General features: G+C 43.4%; 1 protein-coding gene and 1 non-coding gene across 2 annotated transcripts; both read right to left on the bottom strand.

The window, feature by feature from the left end:
• Positions 1-1,313: 1,313 nt before the first annotated feature.
• Positions 1,314-18,119, bottom strand: HTATIP2 (HIV-1 Tat interactive protein 2). Its single transcript, XM_003122920.7, has 6 exons — positions 17,966-18,119; positions 17,418-17,613; positions 15,845-15,952; positions 6,018-6,155; positions 2,998-3,059; positions 1,314-2,280 (listed from the first exon to the last, which is right to left on the bottom strand). The coding sequence occupies exons 1-6, from the start codon at positions 18,076-18,078 to the stop codon at positions 2,055-2,057; spliced, it is 843 nt and encodes a 280-aa protein (XP_003122968.7). The 5' UTR covers positions 18,079-18,119; the 3' UTR covers positions 1,314-2,054.
• On the bottom strand, positions 14,666-14,772 carry LOC146405335 (U6 spliceosomal RNA). Its single transcript, XR_014839289.1, has one exon. It is a non-coding gene; the product is annotated as a U6 spliceosomal RNA (small nuclear RNA).
• Positions 18,120-18,197: the final 78 nt, after the last annotated feature.

Here is an 18,197-nt window from a genome sequence, read left to right on the forward strand (position 1 = left end):
ACATACTCTCCAGCAAGGCCCATCTGCTAAATCCCATTAACACCCAATCATTCCATGTTAACAGTAACTGAAGTGACACCCAGTCTAGAGGAGTGATTGGGCCAGAATCTTGCTTCTTGAAGTTGATGTGTCATCAAGATGCTGGGTTTAGGAGGGAGCAACTTTTTTCTTTACTCCAAAGATAAATACAGACCCTCCCCCATCATCCCACTTCACTATGGAGATCAGAATGGAATACTGAATGAGACTTGACAGAAGGTTTGTAAGGAAATAATATAGAGAATAACTTAAAACTGGCCGCTTGGTTTAGCTGCTATTGGAGCCTCCTGGCCTCAGGATGTCCTCCTGGGCTCCCCTCACTTAGTGCCTCACTTCTTGAAGCCCATGCTTGTTATCAACCAAACACACAAGCTCTTCAGAGTCCAGCCCCAGAGGCACCCAATCTGGCAGAGGATGATGCATCTCCTTCCTAAAGCCAGCATTCCAAGACCTCACCCCATCCTAAAATATGCCTCTTTCCTAGATGACTGACATTGGGAATGTCCAATCCCTTCTAAAGGACACACACACACACACCCTTTAAAGGGGATGGTCTTTATCTTCCAGTAGCCACTGAAAACTGAAATTTACTTGGCAGAGTGTAGACCCTATAAGAATGGAATCACTCAAATCACCTTGCTTCCCTCGGCACAGAAGTTAAGACAAATTTCACCACTCTCCTTTGCTCCATGATGGAAATCAACAGTTAGCTCCTATTGACTTTGACCCATCTTTCCACATTTTCCTTTCCTTTCCATAGTTTTTAAAGTGAAGCACTTTGAGATATATATTTACTGGCTGTGTAAATATTTCATGGTTAATGATTATAGGGATACTAGATCAATGGAGAAACCCAAGTATTTCAATTATAGTCATCCACAGCATGTACTGATCCAATAACTATTAACTGGGACTTCCTGGAAATATAGAGATACTGGATGCTCCTGTGGAGTGGTTAAAAACACAAGCTATGGATCCGGCTCACCTGGGCTAGAATCCTGGCTCTGCCATTTCCTAGCTTCAGGCGTCAGCTCTGGGCCTTTGGGCAAAGCACAGTGAGCCCCAATTTCCCCATCTAAGACATGAGGATGATGGTACCACTGCTAGGAATTATAAGGACCATTTACAGGGTTAAAGGACACACAGCATGTGTATAGACTAACACTTAGCAAGCATGTGATAAATATTGTATCATCCCAGTGGCCAAAATACTGCCTATCACCAGCAAAACATGGGTATTTTCTAACAATCTAAGGGCACTCAGGACTTCTCCATTTATTTTTATTCCTCTATTTAATTCTCCCATGAAACATATAAGCTCACTTACACATAACTTTCATTACACATTCTAAAGAAGTAGTAAGGCACAGTTTTCACTTACACAGTCACATGCAGCCAGCACTGGGTAACTCAGAGACACAAATGCCAGCAACGAGTGTTCAAACTCAACTGCATGATACATAAAGTCTGCATTGCTGCTGGGACTCTGCAGACAAGCGTTTCACTTGCCTCCCCACTGGTGGCATCAGAGCCATAAGAAGCTTAAACAAAAAAACAGATTTTTGTGCCCAAACCCCAAAAATACAAAACAACAGATTTCTGTACCCATACCCCAAAAATTATGATTCAGAAAGTTTGAGATAGGACCTATGAATCTCTTACTTTTCCATGCAATGCTAAATAAAATCATCTTAGTTGTGGCCTTTGGGAACTGGCCTCTCTCACTTAGCATGATGTTTTCAAGGTTCACCCCTGCTATAACATGTGTCATTCCTTTTTATAGACCACCAGGCAACTGCTGGATCTCTACTTTTGCAAGGATCCCTGGTTGATGTTTACATATGTACAACTAGCCTCTAAAATGCTGATGCAGAGTGCGATCATTTTTTGATTGGATCTGGGGGGCTAAGAATAGTAAAACTACAGTTAAGGCGTGCTAACTTTTTTAGACCCTGAAATTACCGATGAGGTACAAAGTGTTGAATTTTACAATAAAAAGCATTTCTCCAGCATGGTTATGTCTTGAGAGAGCCATCAGCTTTTCCCAGGTCAAGGATGGCCTTGTTTTCCAGCAGTTCCTTCTTCTGGTCGCTTGGTCTCACTGTGTTGTTCAGCATCGCTCTAACCAAAGTCAGCACTGGCACAGAGTGTCCGCTGGCCCAAGATTCTGGTAAGGAGCCAAAGAACTTCCTAACCAACCATTCACCTGGGCGAGATTCTTGCCTATCACATAACAGAACTCTAAAGAGAAAAAGAAAAGCAGAGAAAGAGATGATGAAGTGCATTCAAACCATACAGGATGATACAGATCGAACTGTGTCCCCCCCCACCCCCCCCCACCAAATTCCTATTGAAGCCCTAACCCCCAGTGTAACTGTATTTGAAGACAGCTCTTTAGGGAGGTAATTTAAGGTTAAATGAGGTCATAAGGATGGGGACCCTAATCTGATAGAAGTGGTGTCCTTAGAGAAAAGGAGTATCAGAAATCTCTCCCCCTCTCCCTCCCTCTCCCTTTTTCTCTCTTTTCTGACACTCACACAGAAGACATGTGAGGACATAGAGAGAAGGCAGCAGTCAAGCAAGAAGCCAGGAACAGAGGCCTCCCCAGACACTAACCTTGATCTTGAACCTGTAGCCTCCCATTCTATGCTGTTACTATTACAGCAGCCCAAACACACTAATGTAGTAAGTACATAAACAGTTTTATTTGGGCATGAAGAGTACTTGAAAGAAGGCAGCAAAGCTACCCAGGAAATTTCCCAATGATTCTGAACATGACACTGCCAACCGTCTACCAGTTCCTTCAAAGCCACAAGATTGGTTCCTCAGAGAAGCAATCTACCACCAGTCAATGTTTTTCATGTCTTAGACATCTTATTTGTCAGCCTCTTCAAATGAAAAACTAGCTTCTAGAGAAGAGCCAACAGTGGTATATTCTTATGCAGTGTGAATACTTACCCTGGCCTAAATATGGAGTAACGATCAAATTTTAATTCTTCAATTCTAGCTTCCACTTCTCCCTGTTAATGAAAAGCACACTTTTTAGTGTTTAACCAAGACCAACTTGCTGTCAGCTTAAGAGAGAATAACGAGAACAACTTGGGGTTTTGAAGACCATCTGTGTCTGCAAGTCTCAACACTTGGAAATATCATCCTCCTGATCTTTAGATTCCAAAGAGTCTGGGAAGTTAAGGAAGAAATAAATCCTGATATATAGTAGAGAGTGAAAAAAGATATACTGGATGACTAAATGGCTGCACAGTCAGCCCAGCCTCATGTGACCTACTGAAACAGATCCAGAGGGTAGGTGACGTGTTAGGAATTCAGCTACGTGGAGTTCCCTGATGGCTGAGTGGATCTGGCGCTGTCGCTGCTGTGGCTCGGGTCACTGCTATGGTGTGGGTTCGATCTGGGAACTTTCATGTGCCGGGGCACAGCACCCCCCTACACACACACACACACACACACACACAAAAGGAGTTCAGCCATAAAGGAAGACCCTCCCATCAGTCCAGAATCAATGTTGCAGCCTACAGACACGAACCTTTTTTTTGGCTTGCAGGTAGTTTCAGTGGGTCCGAAGACCTATAGACTCCCTATATTACTCACTTCCTAACAAAACCCACCACATTTCAAGAGAGAAGGAAATCACATTTAGATGATGCTTGAAATTAAATTTGTTGAACAAGCCAGGAATTTTCATGCCAGGCATCTCTTAAATAGAAAGGCCAGAGGTGCTCAGACCTCCTCAGACGGTGATACCTAAAAGGCCTATGAACTAAGTGGCCTGTTCTCCTCCACCTTCTCAGCCCGTTCATACCTGTTCATTTGGCATCTAACCTGTCATATCATATAATCTGTGGCACTTTTTTAAAAACTTTTTTTTTTCTGTCTTTTTAGGGCTGCACCCAAGGCACATGGCGGTTCCCAGGCTAAGGGTCAAATCAGAGATGTACCTGCCAGCCTACACCACAGCTCACAGCAACAATGGATCCTTAACCCACTGAATGAGGCCAGGGATAGAACCTGCGTCCTCATGGATGCTGGTCAGATTTGTTTCTGCTGAGCCACGACGGGAACTCCTAAAACATGTTTTAAACACATGTTTTTAGTACATTCACAGAGAGCTGTCCCACCTTTACTATGATCTAAATTTAGAATATTTTATCACATCAAAAGAAACCCTGTATCTATTAGCACTCACTCTCATCCCTTCCCAAAGCCCTAGCCAACCGCTCATCTTTCTGTCTCTATAGATATACCTATTCTGGGCATTTCCTACAAATAAAATCATATTGGGTGTGGCCTTGAGTGACTGGCATCTCTCATTTAGCATGGTTTTTCAAGGTTCACCCCTGCTATAACATGTGTCATTCCTTTTTATGGTTGAATATTACTCTTCTGTAGGTATAGGCCACATTTCATCCATCCCTGCTTCAGGTGATGGATATTTGGACTGTTTCCTCTCTTTGGCTCTCATGAATAATGTTTCTGTGAACATTCATATGTACGTTTTTAGGAGGGCACATTTCTTACTTTTTACAAAGATGTGTTTTGTCTCTGTTAGCAGTGTGCCTACAGGAGCTGGCGTAGCAGGTGGCGACTGCTATTCTTAGAAGTAAGAATTAGGGCTATCCTTGCAAGGTTGTGCTTTGGCCTGTGTCCTGGGAATTCAGATTTTAGGGGCATTCCATCATTACCTAACTGGTACGTTACTGTGCCTAAACTATTTGTACAAACAATGCAGTTTATGCCACGCACTTGCTTTCCTTCTGGAAGTCGATAATTTCTTCTATGCTGAGGATGCCTAGGTGACTGATCCACATCAAAAGCCTGGATTTCTGAGCTCAGGGGAATTTCTCTGGTAGGCGATACTCACCACTGGAGAAATTAAATGTGCAACTCCACCGGCAGAAGATCCTTGAAAGCTTGTACCTAGTTTCCTCCAGACCTCACTTGGTACATGCACCTCTTTTTCTTTCTTTCTTTTTAAAAATTTTATTGGTGGACACTTGACTTACAATGCATTAGTTTCAGGTGTAGAGCAAAGTGAATCAGTTATACATATACATATATCCATCCTTTTTTCCCATATAGGTTATTACAGAATATTGAGGAGCTCTCCCTGTGCTGTATACAGTAGTTGCTTGGTAGTTATCTATTTTATATACAGTAGTGTGTATATGTTATTCCTAACCTCCTCATTGACGCCTCTCCCCATGGTTTCCCTTTTGGTAACCCTAAGCTTGATTTTGAAATCTGTGAGTTTGTTTCTGTTTTATAAACAAATTCTTTTGTGTCATTTTTTATGAGAGTCCACATGTATGTGACAGTATGCACTTCTTCCCTTTATCAACTTTGCTTTATATCCTTTTATTTTACTACATCATAGCTGTGAAGATGAGCACATGGTGAGTCCTGTGAGACCTTCTAGCTCATTACTCAACTTGGGCTGGCTTTGGGGAAGCCCCCTGCCAAACAAGCGGATTATAATTCCTTGAGGGCAAGAACCATACCCGATAATAACACATCAGCTACTCTAGAAAAGCTGAAGAATCGCTGCCTCAGAGTCATTTCTCATGCTAAGATTCCAGGCTGATCTTCAAGACCACAGCTGTGAGATCTCACCTCACGACTACTAGATAACCAACAAAGGGGAAGACATTGGAAATTAACTTCCTTTTTTTTTAATTCATTATTTTTTTATTTCTTTATTTTTTTCCGCTGTACAGCATGGGGACCAAGTTACACATACATGTATACATTCTCAGAAATTAACTTTCAAATCACTCCTGTTTACTAAACATATCCTTGCAAAAAAAAAAAAAAACCCAAAAAACAAACAAAACTTTCCTGTAGCTATAAAAATATATAATGCATTTAATGCATTTTTGTATTAGTTAGCATTTTATATTATTTAGTACTGCCAATTAGTCAGGGTTCTCCAGAGTATATGAAAGGTAGAAATATGCACAAACCTTGACTTGCAGATATAAAAAGTTGCTTGACTTATCAGCTCCCTTAGCGGACAGCAAGTTGAAATGTTTGCACCCTCCAGCTTTGGCCAGCTCTGCAGACTTGAGGACGTAATCTCGATCAACACGAACAAATCCCTCCTGAGGGCGAAAAGGATGTGAGATATTTCCAGAAAGCTGTGAGTCCATCTTAAATATTATTTCCTCAGCTTGGGTGGCAGATTAAGAGCCCTTGGGGGCCTGGTGGTGGGAAGAGGTGGGGATGGGGATCAAAATAAAATGCATTGAAGCAAAACATGACTGTCAGGCTTAGATGCTGGGAATGGCTCCAAAATAATGCTCAAGATAGACATACCAGCTTTAGCAGCAAGGCCAGACTGCAATGAAAAATCAAGGACAATGACAATGAAACAATGATACCAAGCAAATGTGCAAGGAGCAGAAGGAACAATAAGATCAAGCTGAGAAACTAAGTCACACATTTCCTGGTCTTCAATCACTTTACACCACCCTCCCTCTGTCTTCTCTATTTTTTGGGGTGTCAACTCTTAATGTGATAGGGTCTCAAAGGGTGGCTGAGAACACTATCTGGGCACTATGAGAACAAAGTCTATTTAATTTCCAATATCTGTGTATGGTTACAACATACTTTACATGACAGTAAATAGTGCATCCTCGACTTTTTTTTTTTTTTTCTTACTGACAGGTGTACAATCAGGAGCGTTTGGAGACCCCTGGTCTAGACTCAGTCCAGTGAGGGTAGTGGCTGGATCTTTCTTAATTCACACCTTAGCATAAGTACATACCCAGCACATGGTAGGTGCTCCAAAAATATTTGAATGAATCAGGAGTTCCCATCGTGGCTCAGTGGTTAATGAATCCGACTAGGAATCATGAGGTTGCAGGTTTGATCCCTGGCCTTGCTCAGTGGGTTAAGGATATGGTGTTGCCGTGAGCTGTGGTGTAGGTCACAGATGCAGCTTGGATCCTGAGTTGCTGTGGCTGTGGCGTAGGCTGGCAGCTATAGCTCCAATTGGACCCCTAGCCTGGGAACCTCCATACACCATGGGAGTGGCCCTAGAAAAGGCAAAAAGCCAAAAAAAAAAAAAAAAAAAAAAAAAGAATGAATCAATAAGAGTCCAGCTAAGGTGGAGCAAAGGCAAATCCAGTTAGGAAAACAAAACAAAACAAAACAATTAAGTGACAATCAAAGGAGGAGGGGAGAGGATGGTACAAACAATCAAATACAGACTCATTTCCAGGACCTAACTGAAGGACACAGGTCTATACCCTGATGAGGGAGTGCCATGTAGTAAGAGCTTCCCGGGACCACCCAAATCTGGGGTTCTCGAACTCAGGACAGCCGAAGAGAAGTCTAAAGTCTACTTCACAGTAGACTTTACAGGTACCCAGAATTATATAATGAGGTTTCATACGATGAAGATTACAAATCTGAAGATTGGATTACTACTTCAGTGATAGATATGGGCCCTAAATATTTTATTTTGTATGGTACCATGTATGTTCCAAAAGTGTTAGAGGACACCTCAGCAAACATCACATCCGATCCACTCATTGTGAGCAGAGTACAAATTCCTGGCTCTCTGAGCAGCGCTCCCCAAGGTACCCAAGTTCCTTCCTACCTCACATGATCCCCAGCTAATGATATGACTAATTCATAGTTGTGGTAGGCAGAACACTGGCCCCTCAAAGACGTCCATGGCCTAATCCTCGTACCTGTGACTATGCTAATGACTACGTGGCCAAAGGGAAGTAAGGCTGCTAATCAGCTGACCTGGCAAAAGGTTACTCTCTATTATCCGTCTGAGCCCAGTGTAATCCCAAGAGTCCTTAAAAGTGGAAAAGGGAAGCAGAAGAGGAGGGTGTACTTATGCAATGAGAGGAGCACCTGATCCCCCATTGCTGGCCTGAAAGATGGAGGAAGGGACCCATTGCATGCAGGTAGCCCCTAGACACCAGAAAAAGTAAAGAAATGGATTCCCCCATAGAGCCTGTACAAGGGAACACAGCCCTGTCAACACCGATTTTTATCTCAGCAAAATCCATGTAGAACTGCTAACCTATAGAACCCTAAGATGATATATGTATATTGTTTTAAGCCACTAACTGCTTTTTGGTTTGGAGGTTTCTTTTTTGCCACACCCGTGGCATGTGGAAATCCCAGGGCAGGGATCGAACCCACACCACAACAGTGACCCCAGCTGCTGCAGTGACAACGCTGGATCCTTAAACCTCTATGCCACAAGAGAACCCCCTAAGCCACTAATTGTTACAGCAGCAACAGGAAACTAAAACAGAATTGAAGTCTAAAACAGGCTCAAGCAAAATTTTCAAACTCTGTATTGAAGTAGGTCATAAAACTAAATGTCTACGTACAGAGCTGGTGGGATGTTCATAAACTAAATATCCTCTGCAGTCAGCTCCCAGATCCAGAAATAGGGCTTCATCATTACCCCAAAAGCCACTCTCTGCCTCTCTTCTCATCACTCACAGAGCACTTTTAACTACGTCCACGACCCGCAGGGCAGGGTTGCTCTTCTGCCTTTCTTTGTTTTAGGTAATATAAACTTAATCATCCTCCTGTCCTTCCTGGGTTTGACAGTCAGCCCTAACAACGGGCTTGCCAACCTGTCCTACACGCAGATTGAAACTCACCTCATTGCTTTTTTAAATCGGTGTGAAGCAAACCAATTTTAACACTCAATACTGAGAGCAGGATGTGCTCCATCTCCTCAGAGCCATTCTCTGAATTGAGATTTTACATGTGCTGAAAATGTGCCAAGAAAAACAACCCCAAATGACAAGGAAAAAATTCTAAAATACTCAATTTCTCTTCCACATCTCTTTTCTTCTCACTCCAATTCACCAGAACTCTGATTCTGATGATAAGCTCGTTATTCCCAATAAAATCCCATTGTTGACTAGTGAAATAAACTCCTTTTTGTCACTGCTGCTATTTCAGCACTATTTCTGGGAAGGATTATTAAAGTTGTCTGCTAAAATGCTGCTTCTTTCATCGGCGTCTTTAAAAAATAAGGGAAAGATTCAGCCAATCACAAGGCTCTAGACCGACGCTATCCCTCTCACTTAATCCAGGGCCAGTAAAGGGATAATTTGATTAAACTGAGACCCCAATTTATTTGGCTTTAGTTCTGGATCAACCTCTCCTTAATAGAGTGCTGTCGCCTCCAATTGTTTGATGAAAATTAAAGTGACATAAATACCATGGGACTTTTTCAATCTGATTAGTCAGCTAAGGCACATCAATACCACCCCCACCATCAGATTCTGGCGTCCCTCCTTTCACCGGCCCGGCAAAGGACTGACAACGGCTCCCGGCAGGACGAGCACCCACGCTGCCGCAGAGACCCCCACACTGAGCCCATCATCCCCGCTCAATGGGCCCTGCTGACAAGGTGCCCATACCTTTCTCTGCTCCTGTTCTCTGGACAAAGCTAAATATTGTTTGATTAGCAATCAATGGCTGTTAATCCAAAACGATTTCACAAATCCTCTAAGCCCTCAAGCTGATTATAAATATGCATCCTTCCAAGCCCAGAAACTTTGAATTTCACCCCCCCCACCCCGATGCGTGGCCTTTTAGCGGGTGAATGGAACTCAAAAGCAGAGGGGTCAATGGCTTTCAAGGACTGAGAAGCCAAACTTAAACGTGGATCCCAAGGACTGACTCAGAGATATACACACACACTGATTTTCTCTGGAGTGAGGAAGCTGCCATTTACAGACAGAAGGGAGCTATCTCTAAAATCTTACTACGAACACCCTTTCTTGCTCTCTAGCAGCTCAAATAAAAACAGTCACAACAGAAAAATGAGTGAAAATGAGCTACTCCGTACCCCAGAAACACAATTTTCGGAACGACTTTATTTAGTCTCCCCAGCCATACAGCAGGAGAAAAAAAAAGTCTCTTCTGGAGTTCCCGTCGTGGCGCAGTGGTTGACGACTCCGACTAGGAACCATGAGGTTGCGGGTTCGGTCCCTGCCCTTGCTCAGTTGGGTTAACAATCCGGCGTTGCCGTGAGCTGTGGTGTAGGTTGCAGACGTGGCTTGGATCCCGCGTTGCTGTGCCTCTGGCGTAGGCCAGTGGCTACAGCTCCGATTCGACCCCTAGCCTGGGAACCTCCATATGCCGTGGGAGCAGCCCAAAGAAATAGCAAAAAGACCAAAAAAAAGTCTCTTCTGAAAACATTAAGTCCATCATGTTATTCTGTCTTTATGATTCCACAGTTGGTGTGTTTTACTCTAAGACAGGTATCAAAGTCCTTCTAGAAAAAGGAACTGATTAAATAAATTCCAACTATAAATTTCCTTTCCCAGCACCTGCTTGAAAGAATAAACACCATACACTGATATGACACAGCAGAGATATCCTCATGGGCTCTTCAAACATCTAGGGAAACAAATTTGCCAGTTAATCTTTAAGTCTTATGAAAATCCCAAACCACTGGGTGTTCCCTCTTTTTTTTTTTTTTTTTTTTTTGTCTTTTTAGGGCCGCACCTGCGGCATATGGAAGTTCCCAGGCCAGGGGTCGAATCGGAGCTACAGCTGCTGGCCTACGCCACAGCCACAGCCACACCAGATCCAGGCCGCATCTGTGACCTACTCCACAGCTCATGGCAACACTGGATCCTTAACCCACTGATCGAGGCCGGGGTGGAACCTGTGTCCTCAAGGATACTAGTCAGATTTGTTTCCACTGAGCCATGACGGGAACTCCTGGGTGTTCTTTCTAATCTTGATGACCAACGCCAGTGAACTGGGAACACTGGGGCTTAAGAATGGCTCTTCCTGATGAGGTACTTCAGCAGCAACAGATATGATAAGCAGGTGGGAATGACTCAAGGTCAAGAGCATCCTTTTCCAAGAAGGAAAGAGCTATTGTTCCACAAAGGGTCCCACTAGGCCATATTTCTGCTTCAGGTTATTTCTCCTTCACTCTCTTTTCAATCCAACCCTGTAAATCAGACTAGAAGACAGAGATGCTGACAAACAGCAAATGGTAAGACCTGGGACCCCATCTGTTTGTACTCGATGTACAGAGGGGAAACCAAGATCTTAGGTAGAGAAAGAGCTCTGGGTAGATTAGGTAATCAAACAGATAACAGGAGTTTCCATCATAACTCAGTGGAAATGATCTGACTAGTATCCACAACGATGCAGGTTCGATCCCTGGCCTTGCTCAGTGGGTTAAGGATCCAGTGTTGCCGTGAGCTGTGGTGTAGGAGGAGATGCGGCTTGGATCTGGCGTTGCTGTGGCTGTGGAGTAGACCAGCAGCTACAGCTCCAATTCGACCCCTAGCCTGGGAATCTCCATATGCCATGGTTACAGCTCTAAACACACACACACACACACACACACACACACACACACACACTCATCAAACAGATAATAGAGGGTTTCTGAGTCAATTTTATGTTCTCAACCATTTTTTCCCATTTCAGTCATTATTTTCTTTGTGTTTTGAATTCTGCAGGCCCAAGGGGCTTTGGTGGTCACCACCCTTCAGTAACGACAAGGAGGCCGGGGCGCACAGGAAATAATCGGTACACTCAAGCTCCCACAATCACTTGATAACCAAACAGATCTGGGCCCCTCACCCTTCTGGGACCACTTCACAAGCCCCCTCCTAGACATCAAAGAAAACTGTAGTGATGACGACAGGGGTCGGTAAGCTTTTTCTGTAAAAGATAAGACAGTAAATCTTTCAGACATGCAGTCCTCTATTGCAATTACACGGCTCTGCCATCATGACACAAAAGTAGCCATTAATAATATATAAAATAATGAGAATGTTCCAATAAAACTTTATTTATGGATACTGAAATCTGAATTTCTTATATTTTCATGTGTCAAAGCACAGTATTCCTCCTTTTAATTTTTTTATAACCCTTTAAAAATATAAAAACATTCTTAGCTCAAGGACTGGACAACAACAGGTGGGCTACATGTAGCCCACAGTCTGTAGTCTGCAAGTCCCCGGATTAGAAGAGTTTATCATTAGAATCAGAAGCCATGAGACTCTAATGATGTCTAATGTGACAATGGCGGCACTAACCACATTAATGGCATTATCCAGTCAACAGACTCCAAGAACATGGACTGCTGGAGCCTGTGCCTCCTACCAGGTGAGGATACAAATGAGAAGGTGAAACCACATCACACACCCTCAAAATCACTTAACAAATCTTTCTCTTAATAAGGGGAAAGCACTAGTCTTGTGCTTTTTTGTGAGTTTCAGCTCTTCACTCAAGGCCAATGGAGATCTGGTTTTCAAAGGGTATTTCAACCTTCATTCACCAGCCTGTAAGTTACCTACCCAATGCAAGGCAAAGGCCATCTGGGATGACGGTACCTGGAAAACCAGTAAATATGGAGGACTAATACTGCCCAATGCTTCTTGAAAGCAGGTCCAATAAAAGGAGGGTTGGCTGCATCAGAATCCCCCAAGAAGCCTCTTAAAAATACAGTTTCCAAGCTTCCAACCCTAGAGATTCAGTTCCAGTAGATGTTGACTAGGGCCAGGTTATGAACTCAGTGCACTGATTACACAACTATAGCTTGTAAAGGTGAAAAGACGATTAGCATCTAACCAGCTACTGCTAAAGGAAATGGTTTTCCAAATAGCTGAAGCTTTCAGACTTGCCCCTAGCACCAGGGTCAAGAGAAATCGGGGCAGAATGAATTTTATGGGTTGCAATGTCCTGTTCCCTCCTCCACCCCCACCCCCAGTACCTTAGTGTGACCTTATTTGCAAATGTGATTAATTAAGATGAGGTCATACTGAGTAGAGTGGTTCCTAATCCAGTTTGACTGGTGTTTTTAAAAAAGAGAAAGCTGGATACAGCCACAGGCACGGAGGAAAAACCATGTGAAGAGACACAGGGAGAAGGCAGCCATCAACAAGTCAGGGAGAGAAGCCCGAAAAAGACTCTTCTCTCCCAGCCCTCAGGAGGAAACAATTCTGACAGCACCTTGATCTCAGTCTTCTAGTCTTTTGGATTGTAAGACAGGAAATTTCTGTTGCTTAAGCCACACTGGTTATGTCTTTTTGTTGTTGTTATAACAGCCCTAGCAAACTAATACACTGAAGATCATAGAGAAATAAGCAGGCTACTAAGACAGAAACCCTGAATTTCTTAAAGTTTCTCTCTTGGAAACTCAGATTGCTAATGTAAGATGTGGGCTGTTCCAGTTACAAGACAGCTACAGAATGATCCTAGGCTTGCCACCAGCTTGCAATATTTATCTGATGATCTCCTTTTCACCGAGAAGGCTGCTGATGAGAATACCAGGTGGGGTGAGCTTAGAAATCCACACCCCTCCCAACCCCCCAAACTATTACTTCTTTTACTACTATTACTTCTTTTAAACTGCCTAATGTTATTACCACTTCTAAACTTTATATTGCATCCAAACTAAATTACTTTTAAATTTAAAAAAATAAGTCTTTCTGGAGAAAATGTCCACTTATTTTCTATCACTATCCTCTTAAACCATTTAAGCCCTAACTCATTCCTGAGATTACATTTGGCTTACTCACTAATTGCTTTTATTTTTCCAAACTGATTTTGGAAAACAAAAGGTATTGAGGAGCCAGAGGGGTGGGGAACTAACTCCATCAAAAAAAACATTCTGGAGGAGTTTCCACTGTAGCAGTGGGTTAAAGCAGCTGGGATTCGATCCATGGCCCAGGAACTTCCATATGCTGCATGTACGGCCAAAGAAGAAAAAAAAAAAAATCTGGATAGGGAAGACACCCAATTCGTCTGATTAAAATTGCATTATGCAATTTGTGTGCTATAAAGCAATTCAGACTTTCCCCTGGAGCGCCCTGTAATGAGATTTGCCTCATGTCGTGAATATAAACCGCTCTCTGCCTAATGCAGTGTTTTTTTATTTTGCTGAGTCACTACCAGATCAGGTTGGCACCTGAGACAGTACAACCTGCAGTGTACTAGAAGTTTTTCAGTGCTTTTAGAGGGCACACCACTGTGACAATCCCTGGGACAGAAAAGACTTCACAAGCTGCTCAGCAAGAACACAACCCTTTCTAAGAGAGACAATGTGCCAATTCCTGGGAGAGACAAACTTATCAATAATCCACACTTTCCAGCTCAAAGCACAAAACCCAGATATGTTCCTAAGTGGACATGGGAGAACTAAAGAAGATTTGGAAATCCATTCCTAGTGAAAGTATACATAGAATTATCCTTTGGATCACCAGGAGGCCCAGAGAATACATCTGAGCCTGACCTCCTGGTGGGTATAGATCCATAGTTCTTAACCACATGCTTTCCTAATGATTCTTTTTTTTTTTTTTTTAAGTTTTACTGCAGTATAGTTGATTTACAATGTTGTGATAATTTCTGTATATGACAAAGTGATTCAGTAGTATACATACACACATCCACTCTTTTTCAGATGCTTTTCCCATATAGGTTGCTATATAACATTGGGTAGAGTTCACTGTACTATATAGCAGGCCGAGTTGACCATCCATTCCATACACAATAGTGTGCATATGGCAATCCCAAACCCTCAACCCATCCCTCCCTCCCACCTGTCCCCTTTGGTAAACGTAAGCTTGTTGTTGTTGCTGTTGCTGTTTTAAATATGGAATGTTTCACGAATCTGCCTGTCATTCTGGCACAGGGGCCACGCTTATCTTCTCTGTATGGTTCCAGTTTTAGTATTCATGCTGCCGAAGCAAACACTATAAATTTGTTTCTGATGTCTGTGAGATCGTCTCTGTTTTGTAAATAAGTTCATCTACATCATTTTTTAGATTCCACATATAAGTGATATCATATGATGTTTGTCTTTTTCTGACTTACTTCACTTAGTGTGGTAACCTCTAGTTCCATCCATGTTGCTGCAAATGGCATTATTTCATTCTGTTTTATGGCTGAGTAATATTCCACAGTCTATACGTGCCACATCTTCCTTATGCTAGTGATTCTGATGCTTGTTGAGCCTGTTTATAAACCTATGGAAAGCCCCCCCCTGGCAGCATCGTGGTCCTGCATATTTACCAGACACTTTTAACTCCAGCAGGTAAATTCTGTCAGAGGGATAAACTATAGTCAAGGTACATATTAAATAAGATGTATGTGTTAACACTGGCCCAGGATTTATGCAGTAGGCTCTGATTTCTAATTATGTAGTAAAGTTTGATTTCTAGACAGGGACCGGCATAATTTAGAACATCATTAAAAAGAGAATGAAATGTGTGTTAGGACAGTTATGCGTCAGTGAAGGCTGAATCACCACTGGGGTTGAATCATTGCTGGAGGCTGAGTCATCCTGGAGGCCGGCTGAATCGTGCCTCTGTTGTGATGTTCTATCCCAGAAGTTTAAAGCTTGGCATGAAAGTAAGTTGAAGCAAATCACTCAAGTGAGAGGCAACACTTTAAGTTTAAGACATTTACAAAGGAACAAAAAAAAAAACTTACTGCTAAGAGCATGAGCCAGTTACTTTTGCTCAGACACAAGGATTTGCCTTCGTCAGGGGATGGAGTGATAGCAGTATTTGCAAAAGGCAAGACCATGTAAATATTTACGACGTGTTCACCACACAAGCCTGAACTCAAGGATTATTCTGAAGGAAAGGTGAACTTATCAGTACTAATCAAAGTATAGCAAAGGCTAGGGCAGCATATGGAATCATAAATGATAACAGCTAGTTTACATTTAAGCACAGCAAATAAAAACCACAAGAGAGAGCAAAAAAGGAATCTCTAACAGTATTGACCAGAGAAAAGGGAATAGGGTATATTTCTTCCTTACCGCCCCAGCTTTTCTTCTGGTAGTACCCAGGCAACAGAATCCAACCTCATGACCTTGAAAGGCAGAAGCGTAGTCATCCAATTTTTCAAAGTCCACCACTTCTTGATTCTAGAAACAAAGACAGAGCTGAGTATATACTTAATGTGGTTAAAAACAAAACAAAAACAAAAATACCCCTCTCGATTTAAAGAATAAATTACAGAACATTACTAAAGAGTCTGCCCATTTAACATCAGATTTTGAAAGCTCATTTTCTCCTACCCAAAAACAATTTATCTGAATTCAAAAATCAACAATATACTTATGTGTCTGCAGTGTACACAACTGGACTAGGGGTGATCCAGATCTCTAAAGTCAGATTTCATTATAATTTCCTCTCTGGAAAAAAAAGTCCTGTCTATATATTACCAGAAGAAATACCAATGTGGTACAATGCAGTGGAAGGAAATGCAGTTTGGAATCTCAAAAACCTAGGTTTGAGTCTTGGGCCTGCTACTTACTAAGCATGTTAATAATGATGGCCAAGTGTTATACGACTCAGTTTCTTCAGCAGTAAAATGTGAATGATAATCTTTCTTTTGATCTAAACCATGACACACCTGGATGAAGAACCAGAAACTGCCTCTTTTTTTTTTTTTAAACAGCTGCACACCTGGGACATATGTAAGTTCCCAGGCTAGGGGTCAAATTGGACCACACCAAAACCAGGTCCCAGCAGCATCTGTGACCTTCACGGAGCTTAGAGCAACACGGGATCCTTAATGCACTGAGCAAGGCCAGGAATCAGACCCACATCTTCACGGAGCCTACATCAGATACTTAACCTGCTGAGACACGATGGGAACTCCAGAAACTGCACTTTTAATTAGCACCCATGGTAATCTCATGCCCACTGAAATTTAAGAACCTTCATCTAACCTCTTAAATTTGGTATTAAAAAAGAAAAGGTCACAAATAACTCAGTTTACATGGGGAAGTGAGACTCCAGGAAGCTCAAGGGATTAGCATGAGACTGAAGTCTGGTATATCAGTGGGTTAACCATCAAAGTGTAAGTGACAGTAAAGGTACAGTTTCACTTACAGACACAATTCCTGCAGCCCTGAGAAGTCAAGAAAGGTAAATTCTTCTAGGTGAATACCCTACCTTTCAGTGCTGTAAACCTTTCCTAGTCCACAAAGCACCTTCTAATTCACTGACAACAGTAGTGTGGAGGGGATAGGTAGACAAAATCTGCGATGGGGATGAGAAAACTGCCCAAGGTCACAGGGCTCTTTTTTCTAGAAATTAGCTTAAAGGATCCCAGAAGCACCGTCTCTTCTCTGTCTCTTCCCCGACCCTTTTTACACCTAGGAGTCTTATGAGGGTCTAGACTGAGAGAAAGACTTTGCCCAGGGGCTGGCAGCGAGGGGGAAGCCCACCTGGACCTACAATCAAGGACTGCAGCTTCCAGGAAGGCCTCTCACAGACCAATCGCACTCACATTCTGAGCAATATTCAGCCTTGCAGCATAAAATATGCTCACCCCGCAGAATCACTGCAGGTACCTTTTTGAGTCCCAGCTCAAATACCCACCACGTTTTTATAAGCTTCCTCGTCGAATGTGAGCTTCCTCCGGCCAATGAGCGTGACTTTGGAAAATAGGCTCTGTTCCAGGATTTCCTTCAGCAGCACTCGGCCGGTTTCCCCGCTGGCGCCCAGAATAAAGACGGATTTATTCTGCATCCTGAAGTCTTCCCGAAGCTTCGGCAGCGCTTCTGTCTCGGCCATGCTACAGAAATAATATTAACAGGTGCTGGTCTCAGGAGGCTTAAGGGATGGCCCGTGTTTACCCTGGGCAACAAAGGTGGTTTATCTGCTCTGAGGGAAGATATGGTTATTCTCCACAGCCTGGGCCCAGGGGAAAGTGCAGAGTCACCGGCAGGGCGCGGCGCCCTAGGGGCAGCCGGCACCTGAGCCAACCCACACCTTGGAAGGGGCTGGAACTGGGAATTCGCCCAGGTGCCACAAACGGCTTGATAAAGGAAGGCCTCGTTTCCCGCAGTGTATCTGCGATTAAGACCCCTCATTCTCCCGCCCACAGGGGTGCGGGCCCAGCTCGGTCCCCCTCACGGAGGGGTTACCTGGACCCGGCCCCCAGCCCTTCGTCCTCAGGCCGCAACAGGAGCAGGGCGGCCACTAGCACCGCCCCCGCCGCGGCCGCCCCCGCCGCGCTTAGGGCTACGGGCCGCGACATCCGGCCATGCCTCCTGCCTGCGCCTCCTCCTCGTTCTGTCCCAACTCGATCGGGCCCCTCCCGGGTTGGCGCCTTCCCTACTTCGTCTTCCGGTGACATCGCGGATCGCCCCGCCCAGA

Source organism: Sus scrofa, chromosome 2 (genome assembly GCF_054392235.1).
Source record: "Sus scrofa isolate SSC_HxYL_T2T_F1_AM1 chromosome 2, Sscrofa_HxYL_maternal_Yorkshire_Landrace_v2.0, whole genome shotgun sequence".
In the NCBI taxonomy this organism is placed as follows: domain Eukaryota; kingdom Metazoa; phylum Chordata; class Mammalia; order Artiodactyla; family Suidae; genus Sus; species Sus scrofa.

What these genes read in the sequence shown, in the direction of transcription:
- HTATIP2 (XM_003122920.7), bottom strand. Translation starts at nt 18,078, where the DNA reads ATGTCGCGGCCCGTAGCCCTAAGCGCGGCGGGGGCGGCCGCGGCGGGG. An exon ending in AGGAAGCTTATAAAAACGTG is followed by an intron (nt 15,953 to 17,417) that starts GTGGGTATTTGA and finishes CTTTGTTTCTAG; the next exon opens with AATCAAGAAGTGGTGGACTT. An exon ending in CCAGAAGAAAAGCTGGGGCG is followed by an intron (nt 6,156 to 15,844) that starts GTAAGGAAGAAA and finishes TTTCGCCCTCAG; the next exon opens with GAGGGATTTGTTCGTGTTGA.